The sequence below is a fragment of the Cyprinodon tularosa genome, unplaced genomic scaffold, assembly GCF_016077235.1.
Source record: "Cyprinodon tularosa strain WSP-4 unplaced genomic scaffold, ASM1607723v1 ctg1082, whole genome shotgun sequence".
Classification (NCBI taxonomy): domain Eukaryota; kingdom Metazoa; phylum Chordata; class Actinopteri; order Cyprinodontiformes; family Cyprinodontidae; genus Cyprinodon; species Cyprinodon tularosa.
The window spans coordinates 19100-42437 of NW_024037874.1; the positions used below are offsets into that span (position 1 = coordinate 19100).

The 23338-nt window shown below is 44.0% G+C and overlaps 1 protein-coding gene across 6 annotated transcripts in view; it reads right to left on the reverse strand.

Annotated features, from left to right (window-relative positions):
* The window catches only part of LOC119787692 (kinesin-like protein KIF20B), a 60818-nt gene that overhangs the window by 1587 nt on the left and 35893 nt on the right, over window positions 1-23338 (reverse strand). For 3 of the 6 annotated variants that reach the window (XM_038291748.1, XM_038291724.1, XM_038291706.1), the window contains 3 exons: window positions 14633-14674; window positions 2144-2221; window positions 1956-2073 (listed from right to left, as the gene is read on the reverse strand). In XM_038291748.1, the coding sequence (XP_038147676.1) occupies window positions 1956-2073; window positions 2144-2221; window positions 14633-14674 (238 nt within the window). The remainder of the gene's footprint in view (window positions 1-1955; window positions 2074-2143; window positions 2222-14632; window positions 14675-23338) is intronic. The other 3 variants (XM_038291715.1, XM_038291740.1, XM_038291732.1) reach the window with 3 other exon arrangements.

The following is a 23338-nucleotide window of genomic DNA, read 5'->3' on the forward strand; positions in this document are numbered from 1 at the left end:
AGGAGAACAAACCTCCCTGCAGCTTCCTTACAATGACGGTCCAGCAAACCACAGGTCAGGTCTGACACGACCTTTAAAGATGTAATGTGGAAACTTTTAATCCTCATGGTGAGTCCGTGTAAACACAGCAGTCACAGCATTTCAACGTTTTCCTATCTTTATCTGCTTCCTGTTCAGATTGGACAGGTTTGTTTCATAGCGCACATTATGAGCTTTTGGCACATAATTATTTTTTTTAGATTGTTTAATATTGACTTTAGCTGAATGATTATTTTTGTTTAGTATATTTTGGGGTTTAGATATTTCCTTTTTGTAATTAATTTAGGCTCATTAATTTGTGGCTGATGGACGGCCTATAAACAGGGGGGCCTTCTCCTCGCTTGTCCATCTCCACCATCAAGGATGCGTCCTGAAAATGTGTGCGTCTCCAGTAGCTGTAGGCCGCCGCTGACGTCTCCATCCTGCCATGCTGTATCTTTGTTAGGTTTTGTTTGGTTGCTGTTTCCGTTGTGATTTTGGCCTGGTGGGACCGGTCGTCCTGTTTTCAATTCTTTATTTTTTCTTATAGTCCGGTACTAGTCAGCGCTTTGACGTCCCTGTATCGGGTTAGCCTCCTGCTGTACCGATCTGTGTTTTGTGATCGGCTCATCAGGTCCAACTTTCTGTAATACTTTGGGTTGTTTTTTTTTATGGGAAGCTGAGGATATTTAATTATCTCTCTTTTTTCCCCACAGCTGAAACAAAAATAAAGTTCAAGAGAATAAAAAAAAAAAATAAAAAATCTAAATAAATAATTTTGAACCCTTAGTTTTGCCCATGTGTCTTCAAATATGTTGTAACCTTAAGGACGTAACAGCGCCCCCAGTGATGATGTGTTGCAACTGCAAGTCATTGTAGCGACTCCTTAAAAGTGAAATGATGAACTGGTTTCCCTTCAATGCACAGCAGCTTTCTGCATATCTGCTAGCCTGGTAAACTAGCTCCACCCACCAGCGGGTTTAGTCTACCCTCGATCGATGCCCCAGGCCTACAACTGGTGGGCCAATCACAACGCAGAGATGTGTTTTGAGTGCAGTGGGTGGGGCTTTGTGGGCGTGACGACAAAGCCGTGCGACGCTGGAGAAGCACAACAGTAGCATGATGCACTGCGGCAGCAGCAGCTTTAATGGAGCGCTCCATTGAAAGCTAAAAGTTCTCTTTTCTGTTGCTGTTGTTCAATAAAAGTAGTTTTAAGATAATTTGAGGCGAGAATATTATACTTCAAAGCGTCACTATGCGTAATAAAATAAACAATTTCCGAAGTTGAGAGAACTGTGGCAACCAAGCAGACCTCTGAGGCTAACGTCAGCCCGTCTGCAGCAGCCCTCTCTCGGCATAGCCATGTGTGAAGGACCGCTGGCTCTGATGGAGGTTTTTGACTCAGCTGTGGAATCAGTTTGGAAGGATCAGACTCGGGTTTTTTTATTGAAACGTGAGCAGGAAGAGGCTCTACGCTCGTTCATTTTTGAGAAGGACGTATTCGCCGTTTTACCAACAGGCTGTTTGTTTCCACCCCCCCACCGGCTTCCTGTCGCGCTTCCTACATCACAGTCAGCTGCGCTCATTAGTCAGAGCGTTGGTCAATAGACATGGTTTGAAAAACAACAGGTTGTTCTCATCAACAATCTTCTGATGTCTCATTCATCGGGGCCAGACTAGATTAGACATTTAATCTCAGATTTCGTCTGGTTTATCAGGCTACATGTCTGCCATCATCATAAATTGTCCAAACATTGTCTAAGAACAAGTGGAGAACTGGTTCTGGAGCAAATTTCAGGGGAAAGCTACTGGAACAGATTTGATTGCAGTTTCATTATGATGGAAAACAACCTATGAATTAAAGCTTGTTCCTTTGTTCTGGTCCTGTTTCCTCAGATTATTTGCTTCATCTCTCTGAAATGTCACACAGATCTGACCTTTAGAGCCCAGCAGTGTTGGGGAGCTCTGCAGGAAGTCTCCAATCTTCTGCAGCGTCCCGTCCTTCCTGCTGCGGACGGTGGTCTTGGAGTCATGGCGATGCGCCGGGGAGGAGCTCTGAGAAACAGACAAACGGGTCAGCGGTTCGTCTGGCTGAACGTTTGAACAATCAGGGAGTTTTTCTAACCTCTTCTTTCTGTGGGGTCCGCTTCGGCGTGAGTTTGGTTTTGGTGTTCCTTCGGTTCTCTGCCTCCACTTCCTCCTGCTAACACGCATACAGAGTGAAGCGACTCATCTGTGAGAAGGAGCTTAAACAGGGTGTTTAATAATGAGATGCGGGGGGTTTTAATAAAACACAAACAAGCACACAGAGGAGCAGCCTTGGTGAAACCACACGCATTAGAGAAAATAAGCTCTGGTTTTAATTTATTCACCAGGATGAGTAGCTGAAAACATGAACGAGGTGAACTGAGACATTATCTGAGTGTCACTTGGCTTCCATTGAGTCCAAAGGTGGACAAGCTGCCTTTAGGGAAAAACAAACAAGGTTTCAAGAGACATCGGGTCTCAGATGTGAGATTCAGAAATGGATACTTGCAGCATATTGTTAACATTTCTGTCAAAGCCTGAGCAGCAATTTAAAAACCAATATCCGATAAACACTTTTCATGGCAAGCAGCCGACATATCATTACTGAACAATTGTCTCCAAACAATCACTCTCTGCTGTGGTCAAACGCTTCATGTTTACTGCGGTAAACTACTTTCCCAGTGAGATATTCAGCAGGCATCCCTGCTGAATATCTCCTTTCCCCAGTGAATGAGTAACACTTAGATATCTGCAGCACAGATCTTAATTCTCATAGTGTTTTATTACAACCACCCACATTCTCATCAGTGTGTGAGTGAATGGGTGAATGAATGTAGTGTAAAGCGCTATGGTCAAGTCTCCTCACTTGAATAAAGACACTATATAAGTACAGGACATTCACCATTTACCATACTACAGCTCGAAAACTTAATTTATGCATAACTAGTAGAGATATTACAAACAATACATTTTCTACCTACAATTCTGCCACTAAAATAGGAAGAGAGGGCGACTAAAACCTCCAAATCTCCAACTATAGCACGCAATAACATGGGAGTGGCACCTAGTGGTCAGTAGCCTGACGTAGTCCGACTCAATTCTAGTCAGAATGAGTCTGATGCTGCTCCATAGAGCTGTGATTATGGGGCGTGTTTCGAACGAACAGGAAAAAAAATGCCTCTGCACTCAATTGGATAGACCTACAACCAATAAGAGCGACGGAGTGCGTGACGTATGTTAAGCGACGCATAGTGGTTGTCAACAAAAATCAAAGCGTGCAGTTGCACGCCTAGAATAAGAAGATGAGCCTTGATGGCGTTTCTCTGTTCCTCTTTTAAAATTAATTTGCTGTCTATATCTTCTAGAACAGACCTAATAGCAGAATCTACACGCCTCAACTCTCCAGCGGCAGCCATTGTTGTTGTCACCCAAGCGCGCTTTGGTGACGTGGTTGATTACGTTACTGTTGGTCATCTGTCCATCATCGTATAAGCAGAGCCAGACCGAACTTCCCGACCTCAAACTTTGTGGGCGGGACTAAGTTCGGAATGGCACCCAGGCTAAGTGCTCAGGGCATAGAGCTTGGAATCCTGAGGTTCTGAGATTGAGCCCCACTGCCACTCTGGGTCTCTGAACAAGACCCTTGCTGCTCCCTGGGCACCCCACGGTGGCAGCCCACTGCTCCCCAAGGGGATGGGTTAAATGCAGAGGGTAATTTCTCCATTGCTGGATGAATAAAGTTCAATAATTATTAAATACATCCATTAATCTGAGATCTAAACTGGGTCCTCATGACTAATCTACAGAAACATAAATTATTATTAAGAAAAACAATGAAAAGTATTTCAAAGTTAACCCTAAGTGACACTTACAGTTGACAGAAAGCTAATCAACCAGCTAACTAACACCCCTTCCCCTCTGGCTTGTTTAAACCCGGGAACAACGGGCTTTTAGTGGCAGTGGGAACAGCTCACTGACACGCCTCAACCCGGGTCAAACGACTCGGCAGGCGACCCGCGTTAAAATCTCCTCAGCTCTGATCGACATGCTGTGGGAACGTGATACCATTGAACGCAACGTACGCACCTCAACACAGTCACTTCTGATCTAACAAGCAGGAGCAACTCTGTTCACATTGGATAAACATGGAGCAGCTCTGGTCAGAGGGATTCAGACAGATAATAGAGAGAACCAATAAAGCACACCGACTACGCCCTGGATTCCTTCCATGTTGCTCTCCATTGTTTACTCTCCTGATTTCTGGTGACTGGAGACATGCATCTACTGGGGGTCAGAGGTCACGCAGCTGCCAGCGAGGGGTTAGACCAGCTTTATTTGCCAAAGGGAAGGAAGTCAAATGCTGATTGGGTGTTTCCTGGACGGGGCCGCCTGTGGAGCTGGTTGACAGTTGCCTTTTGTATCTATGCTTCTTTTTCTATGTCTGCTTCTGTCTCCTTGAACCCCAGTGGGCCTCAGCAGATGGCCGCTCACACTGAGCCTGGTTCTGCTGGAGGTTTCTTCCTGTTCAAGGGAGTTTTTCCTCTCCACTGTCGCTACAAGCATGCTTAGTGTGAGGGATTGCTGAAGAGTCAATGAGTCGATGCAATCAGCTGGTTTTCCTTAGATAGAAAACTTTGAATCAATCTGACTGGATGATCTGGTGAACTGGAAAGTGCCTTGAGATGACATGTGTTGTGAATTTGGCGCTATATAAATAAACTGAATTGAATAAGTCGGGTCTTTTTAGAAACATTTTAAAAACTATTTTAATAAAATCTGTTTTTCAAAGGAATGTCCAGACAGATTTTCATTCTGACTGATCATTAATCTGGTAAAACATAACAAAAAAAGCGAGAGGGAGCTTGATGCCGGTGCTAATGAAGATTTTTATTTCTCAATGCTCATATTTATTAAAATAGTCGATTCAGACTGAGGCTCAAAGGCAGGAGAGTTATAACCGATTAGATTAGAAACTTATAGAAGTTTAAGCCCCCCCCCCCCAGAGAGTTTTATTCCACATTGCAAATAAAATAAAAAGTGACTCACAAGCAGCCGGCTCATTGGTCGGTAGATGAGTAGGCGGGGCGGCGGAGAAAAAAAAAAAGATCAGAGCACGTGGAGTCAACAGTGACTCACTGAATGGTTTTAAAGATAGGCGGAGCGAGCAGGGAGGAAGGGAGCGAGGAGAAGTACAGCGCTCTGGGAGCGTGAGGCAGAACAGGCGTCAGCGGGTGGAGGAGTGGAGGGGGATAAATGCTGATAAGGGGCAGAGATAAATGGAAACAAGATGGAGGGGGGGTGCTGATCAGGGCCTGGGTACGTGTGGGGAAAGCAAAGGAGCTGCGGGACGATGTGAATGAAGATAAAGACAAAGAACGGGAGAGAGAGACCAACGAACTTTAAGGAGGCAAAGATCAGAAACTCTCTGAGGTTCATTTCAATGAGGTCAATCCACAGAAAGGTGTTTAACCAGAACCATCAAATGTTAAACAACTACGGGTTACAGTAGGGACCGCAGCCTGTCAAGAAGTGATGAAATGTTATCCGTTTCCTAGGTTACCGTGGTGATATCCTCTCTGCACAGCGTGGTTATATTTAACACTTCATAGAAGTACGGAAAACAGAGAGTTCACAGAGAAAAACTGGTCATAGAAGTTCACTCCTGAAACAAGTCATCTGGTGCTTCCCAGCTGGACCAAAGATCTGCTTCAGAGCAGAACCGAGGCCTAGAGCGGAGAAGATGCAGCACATTAAAGGTCAGGCAGACTAGAAACCAATGCTCCCATCACACTGGGAACAAGCAGGACCACCAGTCTGACTTCAGTCCTTAAAGGGGAACAGTTTTTTTTTTCCATTGGTTCCTTGATTTTCCGTTATTCCATCATGTTCTACTCTCCCATATGAGTTTAGTGTCATTTGGAGCCGTTCTGAAGATATTCCGTTAGGTTATATCCAGTAACGTCTTCCTATGGGCAACGACTTGAAGGCACAAACTAAACTGTTCATCATTTATGCTTTATGGAACGCCAGCATTCAGAACATGGAGGCCAATCACTGTCCCCCAGACATCCGCCGTTAGATTTTTTATATTCATATCTTTTAAAAAGAAACCGGAGTGTGGATGACATCATCCGCGTGCGCCGGCTACTGTTCATTCATCCTGTCCGCTGAACTGCTGCTAGTTTTCCTCTCATGCCTGGAAGATGTCTAGTGCTGCTACCACAGATGATCTCGCTCTCCAGATGAACGATTCAGATGAGCTAGAATGAATAGAAGGGGTAGAGCGTAGCCTCCTGTGGCCCGGGCTGCCCGTCACTACTACAGTCCGGCGCGCGGATGACGTCATACACACTCCACTTTGTTTGAGTGGCTCGTGTTTTCTGACAGTAGGAATAGAGGAAAGGGGGGATGAGAGAGGTGGTTAGTGCACACGACATGGGTCGTGTGCACTAACCACCTGCACGCCCAGTATAGCACCGTTTTGCCGCTGGATGTATAAATAAGCTTTCTGGAGCCCAGCGTGCAGAAGCTAGCGCCTGGTTCCTTCAACAGCTGCTAAATGGAATGCCATCTCACCATTTTTTTTTAAGCCTTAATCTACGGTCATGACATCTTCCTCTGTGATCAAGAACTCCATTGTTCCCACTCCATGCCATTCTGTTCTCTCCATCGTCCTTCTCGCTAAACACAAAGTTTCATTTATTTAGTTTTTGACTTTTTACCCGTCTCTCTGTTGAATGGAGCCGTAAACGGCGCAGGGTGGGTTTCTGTGTAGCACTGAACCACAATCTGGCGACCTGAGCAAGAAACCAGAGGTGGAGGTACACGCTTTCCCAAGACACGCCCCCTTCTTCTTCTGATTGGTTAATACTGTTAGTTTCAGAGCGCTCCTTTGCTACCATTGGCTTACCATCAATTTATTTAAGTTTTTTTTTTTTTTTTTTTAACCCATGGGCAATCGCTACGAGCCAGAAATCTGGCCTGGGGCCAGAATACTTTAATCCCTGCGTCTATAAATAGATGCAAAATATTGAGATGAATTATGGTCCAGCCCCAGTTTGAACTCATTTAAAAGCAGATCAAGACATTCCTAATTAAACAGAGTTATTCCAGTCAATTTATTATTTCTAAGCTGCGTTTCATTTTATTTCTACGCTAGAACTGTTCTGTTTAGTCTCCATTGATAACCGGCCATTAGAATGATTATTCTGGTTGAAGACTTGGTGTCAATCTGGTTAATTATCTCTGGAAAATCAAAAAGTTTAACAAACATGTTTGCTCTTAAACAAGACGTTCCCAGAGAGAAACTCCTGCTCCCCTGCCAGGCGGGACCTATCAACGAGATCACATAAATAACCACGGCGCACCAAAGAGACTCCACGGAGAAGCCAAAGAGAAAAAACATTTGAGATTAGCAAAGCCAGCGGCTGCCATCAAGATTATCTGGGACAGCTTTAAAAAAATAAAACCTTTGTCAATAAATCATTAAGAACTCATCTGCAGAAGAAACAGTCCTCTGCGCCTGGGAGAGACCACGCGTCATTACAGGCAGAGAGGAGGGAGCTGGGAGGTTAAAAGGACAGAAGAACATAAAGAGAAGGAGATAAGTGGGAGATGACAGGAGGAGGAGGAGAAATAAGAGGAGAAGCAGTTTATTTTCTGGTGTTTATATCCTCCAGGTTCTTATTGCCCTTTCAGAGGTGAGTGTGCCTGCCTGCAGGTGTCAAACCTGCTCCACCATGTCGGGTCGCCATGAATCAATTACAGGTTCTCCTCCAACAGGCAGCAATTAAATGTAAATGAATCCAATGATTTGGACAGGTGATAGAAGATGACTGAAGAGAAAAGCTGTCCAAGTCTCCCAGAATATCTACATCTGAACTCAACTGGATCCCCATGCAGGGATGAAACACGTCTTATTTCAGGCTGGGCTCATTACTAGGATGATTTAATTCACTTTGGTTAAATCTTTAATCTGTCTGAAGCACATCCAGGGAACTCTTCCTAAGCAGGGTGCGACAGGAACGCCTCCACAGAGGACCTGCAGGCAGCCCTGCCGTCAGAGCTTTCCTCTCCGATCTACGGTTAGCCTCCTCAGACGGCCCACCGAGAAAGAACTGGACCAAAAGACAAAATCATTTATGTCCAAACTAAGTCTACATTTGGTTGGAAAGTGAAAGGCAGTTGAGAATATGTTAAAAACTGGGTTGGTAACGTCTTTTCAACATCTATTATTAGACTGAAGTGGGACAAAAACAGAACAAACAGACACATTTTGAATACCCATGTCTGGACTAAACTGACCAGACATCTAAATCACCTCTAGTGTTTGACTCTGGGTGGTTTAATGTGGCTCTGAACTTCCCACAGAACAAGATTGGTCTCGACTACTAGCAGAATTAACACTCAGACGGCCAACTGGGTCCAGACAAGGTCTAAAACGCCCCGACACAGATTTTAGGCTACTCAGAGTCAAAGACAAGCAGTAACACATAAACATCAGGGCTGTTTGTTTAGATAAGGGTGAAAAACCTTAAGTCAGACTTAGATAAACTTCTCTAGGCTTCAGTGAAACAATATCAAGTGTTGATCCAAATCCTGGATCTGCCTAACAATACCTGTATTATTCTAGATAAGAACTCAACCGTCTCAATCTGAACTCCTCGGCTGCTGTTAGATGAGTTATAAAGGTCAGGTTTATGTATTTAAAGCAGAACGTGCTGATCAGGCTCATCAGACCAGAGGAATGTCTTTGAAAAAAAGAACTTTAAAACAGGGATTGCATCTTTTTTCTTTGTTTTCAATTTTATAGAAGATTCTAATCATAAACGATTTGTTAATGTTCAGAAAAAGGTGGAATTCCTCATAATGAAAAAAAAATTCCCAAGGGTTTTCCAAACTGCAGATTTTCCAAAGTCCATCTTTGACATAAAGTGTGTACAGTATCTAGTGAGTAGAGTCAGTTTGTTGGAAAGCTCAGTTTCCACAGAAAAAATATTCTCCAGGAAATACAAACAATTATCTTCAGGAAGGGGAGTTTTACTAACCTGACTCCGCCAGATGGATTTGCTCCGCATATCCATCTGGAAACCTTCCGTTGAAGTAATTTTGGGAAGGGGCGAAAATACTGGTTAGCTGATTGGCCTATGTTGGTGATAGACGGGCCAAATAAACCAATCAGATCAACGAAGCATATGACGTACTAACAGAGCGACAACGAAGAGGAGCCAATTGATAGATCAAACTCTTGCCGAAACCAGTCGGGAGAAGAGCAAAAACATCTTTTCCTCTGAGAAAAGCCTCCAGAGCAGTGTTTTGCTCTTCTTTCAGTGAAGAAATACTCTGTAATTCCCATAAAACTTGCTCGATAGCCACGCTAACGCTAGTTTCATCGGCTGAAGCCGCCATGTTCTTTAGACTGAACTGTCGCGCTTCTCGTTGCGTCACACCTCAACCCGCCTCAAAGCCAACGCTGATTGGACGTTCGTTTGGTGAACGGCTCCAAATTTTCTTTAACAGAGAGTCTCCAGATTGATTAGCGAGTGAAACCTTGAAAGCTCGCGAGATCAGGATGGTCTCACGAGGCTAGTTTTACCAATTCAGTTTCAGAATGTAAACGCTGTTAGTTTTGTTCCACCTCTTAAACACCAGGTTCAAACTCCGTCTCTCTTCTGACACCATTTACTCCAAACAGGATCCAGTTTTTGCAAACTAGAACTTTTTGGTAAATAAGCTCTGAGGAGAAACCCTGTCTGGACCTCATTGAAAGCACAAATCCATCCTCATGATGCCATCTACAAAATTTATTTTCTTGTATTAACCATTGTTCTTCACTGACGAGGATTAACTGGGCTTTATAGATAGAAACTCTTCGGCCCGTATCTCCTTTGTTCTTAATCTCATTTGTTGAAAATAAATTAGATTATCCAAAACTATTTCAGCTGATTACACAGCGCCGAATTATGAAGCCAACAGACATGGAAAATCAAACCAGATTCTCATGTTTTCCAGTTCAAGCTCTGCTGTTGCAGCAGAAATATTATATTTCTTTGATCCATGCAGCGATCTTAATATATGACCATAATTATCAGCATTAGAAGAGTTTTGTTTTAAAGAAAATAAGATAATCAAAATCCACAAAAGACTCAAAACAAAACAAAAATTAAAAAAAAAGAAACCAAATCTATCAAAATAAATTGTAGCTGCAGGCAGGCATTTAGTTAGGGATATTTCATAGGGTGTACGCCTTGGTGTATAACATCTTTAGGCATTTCCGTAGGTTCAACGGGGTTAGCTTCCCCCAGAAAATGTTGAAATTTAGAATCTGAAATGCTATTTCCTGCATTTTGAGGTGAACTGCAGCTAACTTTTTGTCTTTTTACCAACAATATTTTGGTCCTAATTGTGGGAAGTATGTGTGCTTGACTAGAGGTGGAAATTTCATAAGGAAGATATGAGATATAATGTTTCAAAGGTTAAATGAAACATTTAGAAAGTCAAATGCTACGTTCACACTGAACACGCTTTGACCATCAAAAAAGCAGAGAGGTGAATGCGGTTCAGTAGAGTGAGGAATGCTCTGATCTCTGACCAGAATGTTCACATTTGGAAAGAAGACGTGGTTTGAGAGGGGGGGGCGTGAAGGAAGTCATCTTTGTTAAAAAAGAAAAGCCAACCTTAAACAGAGGGGGGGGGACTCAGTTTTCAGCCTTCAAATACCTACTACGAGCTGACTGAGCTGATTCCTTCCCGCTATCATCAGCCTATTCAGCCAGACCAACTATTCCCTTTAACGACCCCCCGTTCAGAGACATAGACAGGTATGGGGCATTGCAGGCTAACAAAGAAGCTAAACAACCCCCATTCCAAACGGGCGGACATACACTATATTGCCAAAAGTATTTGCTCACCCATCCAAATTATTGGAATCAGGTGTTCCAATCACTTCCATGGCCACAGGTGTATAAATTCAAGCACCTAGGCATGCAGACTGTTTTTACAAACATTTGTGAAAGAATGGGTCGCTCTCAGGAGCTCAGTGAATTCCAGCGTGGAACTGTGATAGGATGCCACCTGTGCAACAAATCCAGTCGTGAAATATCCTCGCTCCTAAATATTCCACAGTCAACTGTCAGCTGTATTATAAGAAAATGGAAGTGTTTGGGAACGACAGCAACTCAGCCACGAAGTGGTAGGCCACGTAAACTGACGGAGCGGGGTCAGCGGATGCTGACGCGCATAGTGCGAAGAGGTCGCCAACTTTCTGCAGAGTCAATCACTACAGACCTCCAAACTTCATGTGGCCTTCAGATTAGCTCAAGAACAGTGCGCAGAGAGCTTCATGGAATGGGTTTCCATGGTCGAGCAGCTGCATCCAAGCCATACATCACCAAGTGCAATGCAAAGCGTCGGATGCGGTGGTGTAAAGCACGCCGCCACTGGACTCTAGAGCAGTGGAGACGCGTTCTCTGGAGTGACGAATCGCGCTTCTCCATCTGGCAATCTGATGGACGGGTCTGGGTTTGGCGGTTGCCAGGAGAACGGTACTTGTCTGACTGCATTGTGCCAAGTGTAAAGTTTGGTGGAGGGGGGATTATGGTGTGGGGTTGTTTTTCAGGAGCTGGGCTTGGCCCCTTAGTTCCAGTGAAAGGAACTCTGAATGCTTCAGCATACCAAGACATTTTGGACAATTCCATGCTCCCAACTTTGTGGGAACAGTTTGGAGCTGGCCCCTTCCTCTTCCAACATGACTGTGCACCAGTGCACAAAGCAAGGTCCATAAAGACATGGATGACAGAGTCTGGTGTGGATGAACTTGACTGGCCTGCACAGAGTCCTGACCTCAACCCGATAGAACACCTTTGGGATGAATTAGAGCGGAGACTGAGAGCCAGGCCTTCTCGTCCAACATCAGTGTGCGACCCCACAAATGCGCTTCTGGAAGAATGGTCAAAAATTCCCATAAACACACTCCTCAACCTTGTGGACAGCCTTCCCAGAAGAGTTGAAGCTGTTCTAGCTGCAAAGGGTGGACCGACGTCATATTGAACCCTATGGATTAGGAACGGGATGTCACTTAAGCTCATATGTGAGTCAAGGCAGGTGAGCAAATACTTTTGGCAATATAGTGTATTGTTCCCTTTCAATTTCCATGTTTTGTTGTTTTTTAACTTTTTTTTTTTTTTGGAATGACTATGACCTGATTGACTGAGAATCTTCACCAGCATATTCCCAAAAACAGGGTTAACAATTTGTTATTTTTTTTAGTAAAGGTTGTACAATGTAGGCTTGAATGCATTGATAGCTAAAAGACTAGCTCCAAGGTCCACTTTGCCTTCTATATGTACTTTTATACCTGAAATATCAGAAAATATATTTGGTATATCAGTTAATACCTGAAGGTATTTAGATAAATACTTATATTTAATTTACATATTTATGGATAGAAAGGCGTCTCGGGAGGGGGGAAGCGGTGCAGCACCAACACTGTTTATAGTGGGGATGGGGTGCTGCTGACCTCGACTCGGGACGTTGTGGGTCGGTGGGCGGAATACTTCGAAGACCTCCTAAATCCCACCAACATGTCTTCCATTGAGGAAGCTGGGCCTGGGGACTCTGGGCTGGGCTCTCCAATCTCTGTGGGCGAGGTCGCCGAGGTGGTTAAAAAGCTCCTCGGTGGCAGGGCCCCGGGGGTGGATGAGATCCGCCCGGAGTTCCTCAAGGTCCTGGATGTTGTGGGGTTGTGTTGGCTGACACGACTCTTCAACATTGCATGGACATCGGGGGCAGTCCCCCTGGATTGGCAGACTGGGGTGGTGGTCCCCCTATTCAAAAAGGGGGACCGGAGGGTGTGCTCCAATTACAGGGGAGTCACACTCTTAAGCCTCCCCGGCAAGGTCTATTCGGGGGTGCTGGAGAGGAGGGTCCGTCGGATAGTCGAACCTCGGATTCAGGAAGAGCAGTGTGGTTTCCGTCCTGGTCGTGGAACGCTGGACCAGCTCTACACCCTCAGCGGGGTCCTGGAGGGTGCATGGGAGTTCGCCCAACCAGTCTACATGTGCTTTGTGGACTTGGAGAAGGCGTTCGACCGTGTCCCTCGGGGGGCCCTGTGGGGGGTTCTCCGGGAGTACGGGGTGCCGGGCCCTTTGATACGGGCTGTCAGGTCCCTGTATGACCGGTGTCAGAGTCTGGTCCGCATTGCCGGCAGTAAGTCGGGCTCGTTTCCAGTGGGAGTTGGACTCCGCCAGGGCTGCCCTTTGTCACCGATTCTGTTCATTACCTTCATGGACAGAATTTCTAGGCGCAGCCAAGGTGTTGAGGGGATCCGTTTTGGTGGCCTTAGGATTGCGTCTCTGCTTTTTGCAGATGATGTGGTCCTGTTGGCTTCATCAAGTCGTGATCTGCAGCTCTCGCTGGATCGGTTCGTAGCCGAGTGTGAAGCGGCCGGGATGGGGATCAGTGCCTCCAAATCCGAGGCCATGGTCTTGAGCCGGAAAAGGGTAGAGTGCCTTCTCCGGGTCAGGGGGGGTGTCCTGCCCCAAGTGGAGGAGTTTAAGTATCTTGGGATCTTGTTCACGAATGAGGGAAGAAGGGAGCGGGAGATCGACAGGCGGATTGGTGCAGCGTCTGCCGTGAAGCGGGCACTGTACCGGTCCGTCGTGGTGAAGAGAGAGCTGAGTCAAAAAGCGAAGCTCTCGATTTACCGGTCGATCTACGTTCCTACCCTCATCTATGGTCATGAACTCTGGGTCATGACCGAAAGAACGAGATCGCGGATACAAGCGGCCGAAATGGGTTTCCTCCGTAGGGTGGCTGGGCTCTCCCTTAGAGATAGGGTGAGAAGCTCGGTCATCCGGGAGGGACTCGGAGTAGAGCCGCTGCTCCTCCACGTCGAGAGGAGCCAGTTGAGGTGGCTTGGGCATCTGTTTAGGATGCCTCCTGGACGCCTCCCTGGTGAGGTGTTCCGGGCACGTCCCACCGGGGGGAGGCCCCGGGGAAGACCCAGGACACGCTGGAGAGACTATGTTTCTCGGCTGGCCTGGGAACGCCTTGGGGTTCCTCCTGAAGAGCTGGAAGAAGTGGCTGGGGAGAGGGAAGTCTGGGCCTCCCTTCTTAAGCTGCTGCCCCCGCGACCCGACCCCGGATAAGCGGAGGAAGATGGATGGATGGATGGATGGATGGATGGATAGAAAGTCACTCTGATGTTTGGGGATAAAAACATGTTGGATTACATCCATATCAATACGTCTTAGAACTGAGCAGGATGTCTGAAACAGCACCGATAGGCCGACTTAACCTAATTACTCTGTTTAACACATTTATTCCGTTCTGTTTTCATGGTGTTTTATTTTTAGGAATGGATAAAAGTGTAGAAATTCATGCATCAAAGCTCATGGACTCTCCCGTCTGCCATGCTGGAAGTGTTAGCTTATTTTTCAGCTGAATGACTGAGGATGAGATGGAATGGAAACATCCAACATGGACAATGCTGATGAGAACTGCTACTATAATGATGATTGTGGTAAAATGGTTTATGTGAGATTCTAGATGGAAACGTGGTTCTAGTAAGTGAAAAAAGAAAGTGTACCTCTTGTGGTGTTCTCCGTTTACTCCTCTTGAAAATGTGACACTTTCAACAAAATAGAAGAATTTGGTTAAAAACGGCTTTAAACCGATAAACGGTAGCATAAGACCTGAGATCAACCTTTATGAAAACCTTTAGATGGTCGGGAACAGAAGGATTCTCAGCTCAACTGTTGCTGAATACCAACATTTCTTTGAACACTGCTGTAGTGGGAAAAAGTATTTATTTACTCCAGTTAAATCAATGGATTTAACTCAGTTTGCACTTTATTTTTGTTTTTGCAAAGAGAGAGTAGTTCTTCATACGGCCCTTATTGCACGGTAATCAGCCCTGTTCTGCCTCAGCAGCGTTCGTTCCCCCTTATTTACAAAAATGGAAAGTTATCAGAGTCAAAACTAATTACAGACACTTTGGTTAAACAGTAACATGTTATGAATAAACCTTGAAAAAGAATCTGGTTTGTTTAGGAAAGAAGCTATGTCTGATCTACAAACACCGTCACGCAGGGGAATTGTGTGGCTGCATGATAAACAGGCTGAGTGAAAACTTTTATAGTGAGTAAATAGCATAAACTAATATATATAATAAGAGAAACTAAATTTTCCGGCCACAGTGACCAGATGATTAAACTCTGAAGCAGGATGACCCACGGAACCTCTGGAAGTCCATCAAACATCTATTTAATTCAGAGTTAATTATATGTTCAACGATGAACATCCAGCAGGAACTGAACTCTTTGTGATAATCAAAGGTTTTCTAACAGAAAACCAAATGGGACTAATTAACTCCTTTTTACCTTTACACCATGTAAACACAAAGAGCCACAGATTAAGGACACTTTGTCCAATATAAGTGTGTCAAAGGTCACTTGCATTGTAACATTTCAAAACACCAGCAGCTGGAAACTAACCTACAGGTCACCTTTCTAAAGATCTGTATACACTCTGTGTATACAGAATGAAGATATATGTTGTCTAAGATGCAAGGACTCCATCCTTAAAGATTACTGCAGAAGAACAATTAAAAGGAACTAACCCCAAAGCTCCAAGGCTGCAAAGACCTTAAGCTGGGCAAACACTACGCTTTTTTGCCCTTTTTGGGCAGATTTTTTCAGTCGTGCGAGAATATTCTAAACTTGAAGAGGGAGGATTTGCCATCGAACTTCTGGCCAGAGAAAAAACCCGTAATATGTAGCCAACATTTGGAAGAAGAATGTTTTCAAGATGACTTGGATAATAGCGCGTTGTGACAAACACCAGATACAGCACTGGGACTTGATCAACAGCCGATACCGCACCGTGACAATGTCACTAACCAGTAGGTGGCAGTAGTGTTCTTTGACAAACATGGATGCCTCCAGTAAAGCACATTCACATGAAAATGACTCTGAATTAAAAACACTGATCATTTATTGAACAGGATGGAATCATTTCACATTTAAAGAACTTTCAGAAGTTTGAATTCTGAATATGAGCGACTTTTCCTTTAACCACTGAAGGTCAGTATAAGATCAAAACATGATATTGTGAAAGAATAGCAAGAATAAAAAAAGAAAGTATGCAGCCGAGCCTCTGTGCATTTACTTAGTTTTTGGTACTTAAACATTCAGTTTTAGTGCCTCCAGAAAGCAGAACTGTGTGCTGTGTAACGGCAGGTAATGCATGTCCTCCTGTAGGCTGAATAAATGGTTCTGTGCTAATGAAGCTCAGTTTTGAGTGAAGCAGCTAAAACACGGCCATTAACAGTCCTGAGCCTAATTTTTTTCAGACAGAAATTTGACAAACAATAAATAAAACAACCAAATACACACAAAAAAGTCTAGTTACCACCAACCAAACCAAACACCAATTTCCAAACTAACTAAATTCACCTGAACATAGAAACCAAACCCTCCACCAAATAGACCTGTCAGTATATAGAGCCAGATACACTCACCGGCCAGTTTATTAGGTACCCCATGCTAGTAACGGGTTGGACCCCCTTTTGCCTTCAGAACTGCCTCAATTCTTGGTGGCATAGATTCAACAAGGTGCTGGAAGCATTCCTCAGGGAGTTTGGTCCATATTGACATGATGGCATCACACAGTTGCCGCAGATTTGTCGGCTGCACATCCATGATGCAAATCTCCCGTTCCACCACATCCCAAAGATGCTCTATTGGATTGAGATCTGGTGACTGTGGAGGCCATTTGAGTACAGTGAACTCATTGTCATGTTCAAGAAACCAGTCTGAGATGATTCCAGCTTTATGACATGGCGCATTATCCTGCTGAAAGTAGCCATCAGAAGTTGGGTACATTGTGGTGATAAAGGGATGGACATGGTCAGCAACAATACTCAGGTAGGCTGTGGCGTTGCAACGATGCTCAATTGGAACCAAGGGGCCCAAAGAGTGTCAAGAAAATATTCCCCACACCATGACACCACCACCACCAGCCTGAACCGTTGATACAAGGCAAGATGGATCCATGCTTTCATGTTGTAGACGCCAAATTCTGACCCTACCATCCGAATGTCGCAGCAGAAATCGAGACTCATCAGACCAGGCAACGTTTTTCCAATCTTCTATTGTCCAATTTCCATGAGCTTGTGCAAATTGTAGCCTCAGTTTCCTGTTCTTAGCTGAAAGGAGTGGCACCCGGTGTGGTCTTCTGCTGCTGTAGCCCATCTGCCTCAAAGTTCCACGTACTGTGCGTTCAGAGATGCTCTTCTGCCCACCTTGGTTGTAACGGGTGGTTATTTGAGTCACTGTTGCCCTTCTATCAGCTCCAACCAGTCTGGCCATTCTCCTCTGACCTCTGGCATCAACAAGGCATTTCCGCCCACAGAACTGCCGCTCACTGGATGTTTTTTCTTTTTCGGACCATTCTCTGTAAACCCTAGAGATGGTTGTGCGTGAAAATCCCAGTAGATCAGCAGTTTCTGAAATACTCAGACCAGCCCTTCTGGCACCAACAATCATGCCACGTTCAAAGTCACTCAAATCACCTTTCTTCCCCCTACTGATGCTCGCTTTGAACTGCAGGAGATTGTCTTGACCATGTCTACATGCCTAAATGCACTGAGTTGCCGCCATGTGATTGGCTGCTTAGAAATTAAGTGTTAACGAGCAGTTGGACAGGTGTACCTAATAAAGTGGCCCGTGAGTGTAAGTGACATTGATTAATGGCAATCGTCTGAAAAGGTATGAAAAAGTAAAACCTATTATTCATTCCCCCTCTCCCTCTAATTGCACTTAAATTAACTAACCTTCCTGTTAAACTTGCTTTTTTTTTAACCAATATTTGCACAAAGAAGAAAATATATAGATCTTTACACAAGTATCTGCATAAACAGGAGGGAGTCAGGATGTGTCCAGGCTGCATAAGAAGCAGAAACATTCAGCATGTAAACTGTTCCTCATTTCAAATTAAGACTCTTTCCCACTGAAAACGGCGGTTAATGAAGTTTTTTAAAACATGGTGGACACGCCAACATTCAGCATTTGGGTTCCTTCCCACTGGCAAATAATGCTGGTCTAACCCTCGCTGGCAACTGCGTGGCCTCTGACCCCCCCTCGGCTAAGTGACTGATTACACCATCACACTGGGTTAGCTTTGATGATGTCACCAGTGCGACAGAAATCAGGAGAGTAAACAATGGAGAGCAACATGGAAACAGAGTTGTTTCTGCTTGTTAGATCAGAAGAGACTGGCGCAGTGTGTTGACGGCCATATGCTGCGTTCAATGGTGTCACGTAATTTAGTGGGAAAAACCGGCTCTGGTGTTCCCACAGCATGCCGATCAGAGCGAGGTGATTTTAACACGGGTTGCTTGCCAAGTTGTTTGACCCGAGCAGACATGCGTCAGTGTGCTGGTCTGACTGTCACTAAGGCTACGTTCACACTGCAGGTCTTTAACGCTCAATTACGATTTTTGTGAAATCCGATTTCTTAGCGTTGCCGTTCAAATTTCCAAATATATGCGACTTGTATGTGATCTCCTGTGTGAACTGCATTCATACAACGCAAGTGTCCCGCATGTACAGTTGAGGACGCAATGATGTCACAAGCCAGCGAGCTCTGTGTTTACGGAAATTAACATGGATGCTAGCACTGGAGCGCATCCAGTGATATTTCCCAACTTTTTAAAACACAATTAATTTCAATATGGTTAAACATAAATACTGCTCTCCGCATTATAATCCGCAATGGTTGTTGTTTTTCTTGCTGCTTCTTCATAGCATGACGCAGAATAGTGACCTCTGTCTGGTATTAATGTAGTTCATGTCGGACGAATGCGACCAGGCCGTTCAGACACAGGTCGCATTTGAAAAGATCAGATTCGTATCAGATTCAGGACCACAGAGCTAAGTGGACTGGGACGCATAGGGAAAAATCGGATCGGAGTTGTTCAGACTCATGAAAAGATCAGATCCAGGTCGCATATGGGCAAAAAAAAAAAAAAAAAATGGATTTGGGTCACTTCAGGCTACTGTGTGGACGTCGCCTAAAAACCAATTTGAACTGGTTTCTCAGCCAGTAGGAAAGGGGGAATAGACTCCTCTGATCCTCTCCTCCCCGTCTTCTTCATTCTTTGTTCAGTCGGCCATCTTGTCTCTCTTTACTCCAACTTAGACGTCTGTTTCCGATCCACTCCTGAGAATCTTCCCTAGTTACTGCGAACTGCCTCCCGCCTCTTCTGCAGGTGTTTTTACTCAAACTAATCCACTTCCTGTCCGTTTTAAATGGTCTCATCACCCAGAAATCTGACTTTTTCAATCTGGAGCAGGAGGATGGCTTTTGTTTGTGTTTTTCAGTTGTGTAAAGCTTCACGTTTCACTCAGCAGTGGTGTGAAAAAAAAATTTTTCTACACCAGATAAGATGCTTTTAAATATCAACCTGACCTTGTGACGTGAGATTATCGGGTTGCTCAGATTATCATCTAAAAAACCTAACTTTTCTGAACCACCTTGTTGACTCATTGGGTTAATGGACCTAAATTGATGTTGGGCTGTTATTCCTCCAGGTTTGTTTTCTGAATGAAAATGAAGCTGAGTGGAAATGCACCTGGGGAATCTCAAGGACATTTACATAAACAAAACAATTAGAGCTTGGATTAAATGCGGTGCAGACATTTTACTTTTAACAGCTTATTTTCTTCTGAACGACTTTACAAAACATCCAGAGTGTCTGTTATATTTATTTGCTATTTGAGCAGTTCAACCGTTCACATAGAGCTTAAAGAAAAAAACTCATTGTAGCAAATCTCCACTGAAAGGCCAAGTAGGATAAAATGTATTACTGGGTGCAGAATGAGTCTGAAATCACAACAGTTTGCCTTTTATGGGAAACAGGGTCAGTGAATCCTTGTTAATATGCAACAATTAAAAGTAGTACAGATAAGGTAAAAAGTACGAAAATGTCTTAATTCTTGATTTAATAAAATAATCTGATCTTTATTAGGATGTAAAATTATTAACATCCAAGCTTTGTCAAAAAAATAAAACACAGCTTTTTGTCATCAAAATATTTTTTTTAGACAAATTGTCTTTTTTATTATTTATTTTTTTTGTTTGTTTGCAGGGGTGGGGGGGGAATGTGAGATGGAGTAGAAACAATCAGCAGCAGCTGATAGATAAAGCTTCTAGTTAGAGTGGCTCAGGTTATCCTGATCTATCTCTATAGTTCTGCTGCTATAGGCTTAGACTGCTGGAGGACATAGGGACCCCTTTTTCATCATTCTGCTTCATTCTATCTCTATTCTCCCACTCTGCAGAATCTGTTAGTTCAATCTCTAACGTTCTGCTCTCTCTGCTTTTTCTCAGAGTAGCTTCATCTGGTCTGTTCCTGTTTGGCTGTGACTCCATCCTGGAGAGAAATATCAGCTGTGCTGCTGCCATCAACACCTTTGTTTCTAGATGCTGGAGCTTGGCCTGTTTTCCAGTGTAGTCCTGTTTCTCTGACTGTGACTAACTGGATGTGCTCTCTTCATCCTCTGACATGGGAGCTGGCTCGGAGCTCGTCTGCCTGGCTGTGTGTTTCCTGGACGGGGCCGCCTGTGGAGCTGGTTGACAGTTGCCTTTTGTATCTATGCTTCTTTTTCTATGTCTGCTTCTGTCTCCTTGAACCCCAGTGGGCCTCAGCAGATGGCCGCTCACACTGAGCCTGGTTCTGCTGGAGGTTTCTTCCTGTTCAAAGGGAGTTTTTCCTCTCCACTGTCGCTACAAGCATGCTTAGTGTGAGGGATTGCTGAAGAGTCAGTTCAAGTCAGTTCTGCCAGTTCTGTTAGCTCTACGCCTGCAGAAGACACAGACGTCCATCCCCTTTAACATTGGGACGGAACTCAATCGTTGCGTATATTAGCTGCGACATATGAATCAAGATGCTATGACGATCAAATTTGATTGACAGATGACCGTTGATATATGATTGGCCGAGTTTAGGCGTTCAGGCTGACGTAGAACTAACTGGCCTGCAGAAGATAACGAAGAAAAAACCACAGATTTTAAGACGGGATCTTTTTTTAAATAGAAATTTTCTAACTTTTGGGACAATATCATCTGATAAAGGGTACATTTATATACATGTTTAGGCAGGAATAATTTGACATTTAAATATGATTCCACTACGACTTTAAAGAGACGTTTTAATACTTTAAGACCTTTTAAATTTCAGCTCAGTTTTAGTCCTAGTAGGAAATAAATCCAGATGATTACAGGACCTTGAATTCCTGTAACTATAAACCTGCTGGTGGTGATTACTGCCATTCCTAAAAACAAATGTTCCATTAGCTGCTGACTGCTGGAGCCAAATATTCATTTATCAGTTATTGCAGATTAATAATGCATATTTAGATTAGGATTCAGACGTTCAAAGACTGTTCAAAGAGATTTATGCTGATCCATAAGCTGCCAAAGACAGAAGCATATGCTAAGGCTTTCCTTTATTTCCACTCTCCATCAGCCATTGCTGCTTTCATATTTAAATCAACTTTGGTTATTCTTCTTGATCAGAACAGTAATTCAGTTTGTCATTTTGGATTATTACCTTTTATTCTCCTTGTTCTGGTTTCCCATGTAGGAAAAACCCTGTATTGGTTTTAGCAGTCTAGTTACCGAGCTAAAGCGCTAAAATCTTAAATTTACACATAAATTCACACGAGTCTAACTTGTAATAAAACTGAAGGTTTATATTACAGACTAACATTTCTATGAATAATTGAAATACCAAAATATACAGCTAGCATCCAATATGATTATATGGATTTAAAGGATTATGAAATCTTCTTGCCCTGCTTTGCATGGGCAGACGCCACACAGCCTTTTATTGTGTCCAGGTAGACCCACACATGGTGGCGCCCTTTCTTGCTGGTCATCTTCTGCGACGGCATCAAAGCAAACCTCGTTCATGTGATCATCGCTGGGATAAAATATTTCCCCCACATGTCCAGATATTAGGGATGGAACGGTTTATGAAAACCGTCCGAACCGTTCGGTTCGACCGTCTCGGTTCAGTTCACGTGTTGCGTTCGGTTCATGCGCTGCTCCTTTTTCTCATAGGCGAAGCATTTACACTCCAGAGCAGAAGGTGGCGGTACTGCGACCAAAGCCAACCACCAGTAGTAAACAAGAAGAAGAAGCGAAGCAGCGTAGCCGGGTGTAGCAGAATAAAATCAGTTGTTGTGGAGAATTGTGTGGGTATGGCGAGTGGGAAAGAACAGGAGTTGGAAGACGCGCCAGCAGCACTTTATGGGTCTGCTGTATGGGACCACTTTGCATTTAGAGTGACCTACGATGACGGCGGGAAGAAAGCTGGGGATAAAAGTGCAACAGTGTGCAAGCATTGTGCAACACGTTTTGTTTATGCTAACAGCAACACGACCAACATGTCAGCTTAGAGACTATCCTAACAATCAACATAAACCGAACCAAACCGAAAACCATGACCATGAAACCGTGAACCGAACCGTGAACCGTTCCACCCCTACCAGATATGAAGAATTTATATCCTCCTAATGATTGTATGCCTTCATTATCTCTGCTGTATAAAGTCCTGGTGTGTTAATGAGATAATTATTCATATCCCCATACCGACCTGGCAGCTATTTGAAACATGTCTGGAAGCTTTATGCTAAATATAGTTAAAGCCAGGCATAAATTTTACCATTTTTTTTTTGTCATTGCATGCAGCTACAGCTGCATGTCCGCCACACTGTGCGACCCGACGCTCTGATGCAATCTACCTGCTCACACTGTACGTCTAAAAACCAGGTGGGACTCAGCTCCGCAGTGAGATGGCGCTACTGGGACTCGTCTATCTGGAAGCCAAACCAGTAGCAGAGGAACATGAAGCTCACTAGAGTGAAACGCGCTGCCTTGGATATTTGGGCAATTTAGTGCTGAAAGCTCGAAAAAGAAAAGGAGACGACGTATTTGGACAAAGACATGGCTGAGCAAAGGAAAATTACTCTTAATTAAAAATACTGATAATTTATTGAAGAGTATGTAATAATTTCATATTTAAAGTACCTTCAGAAGTTTGAATTCTGAATATGACTTTTCCTTTAACCTCTCTGTCTAAACTGACAGCAATGTTTAAATCACAAAGCTTTAAATGTTTGCCAACAGGCTGAGGATGGTTGGATCATTTCATCTGGATTGATTAGCTGCCGTCTGTCACCATCATTTAAGGCTCTAATGATCTGCCATGTTTTATCATTTCCATATC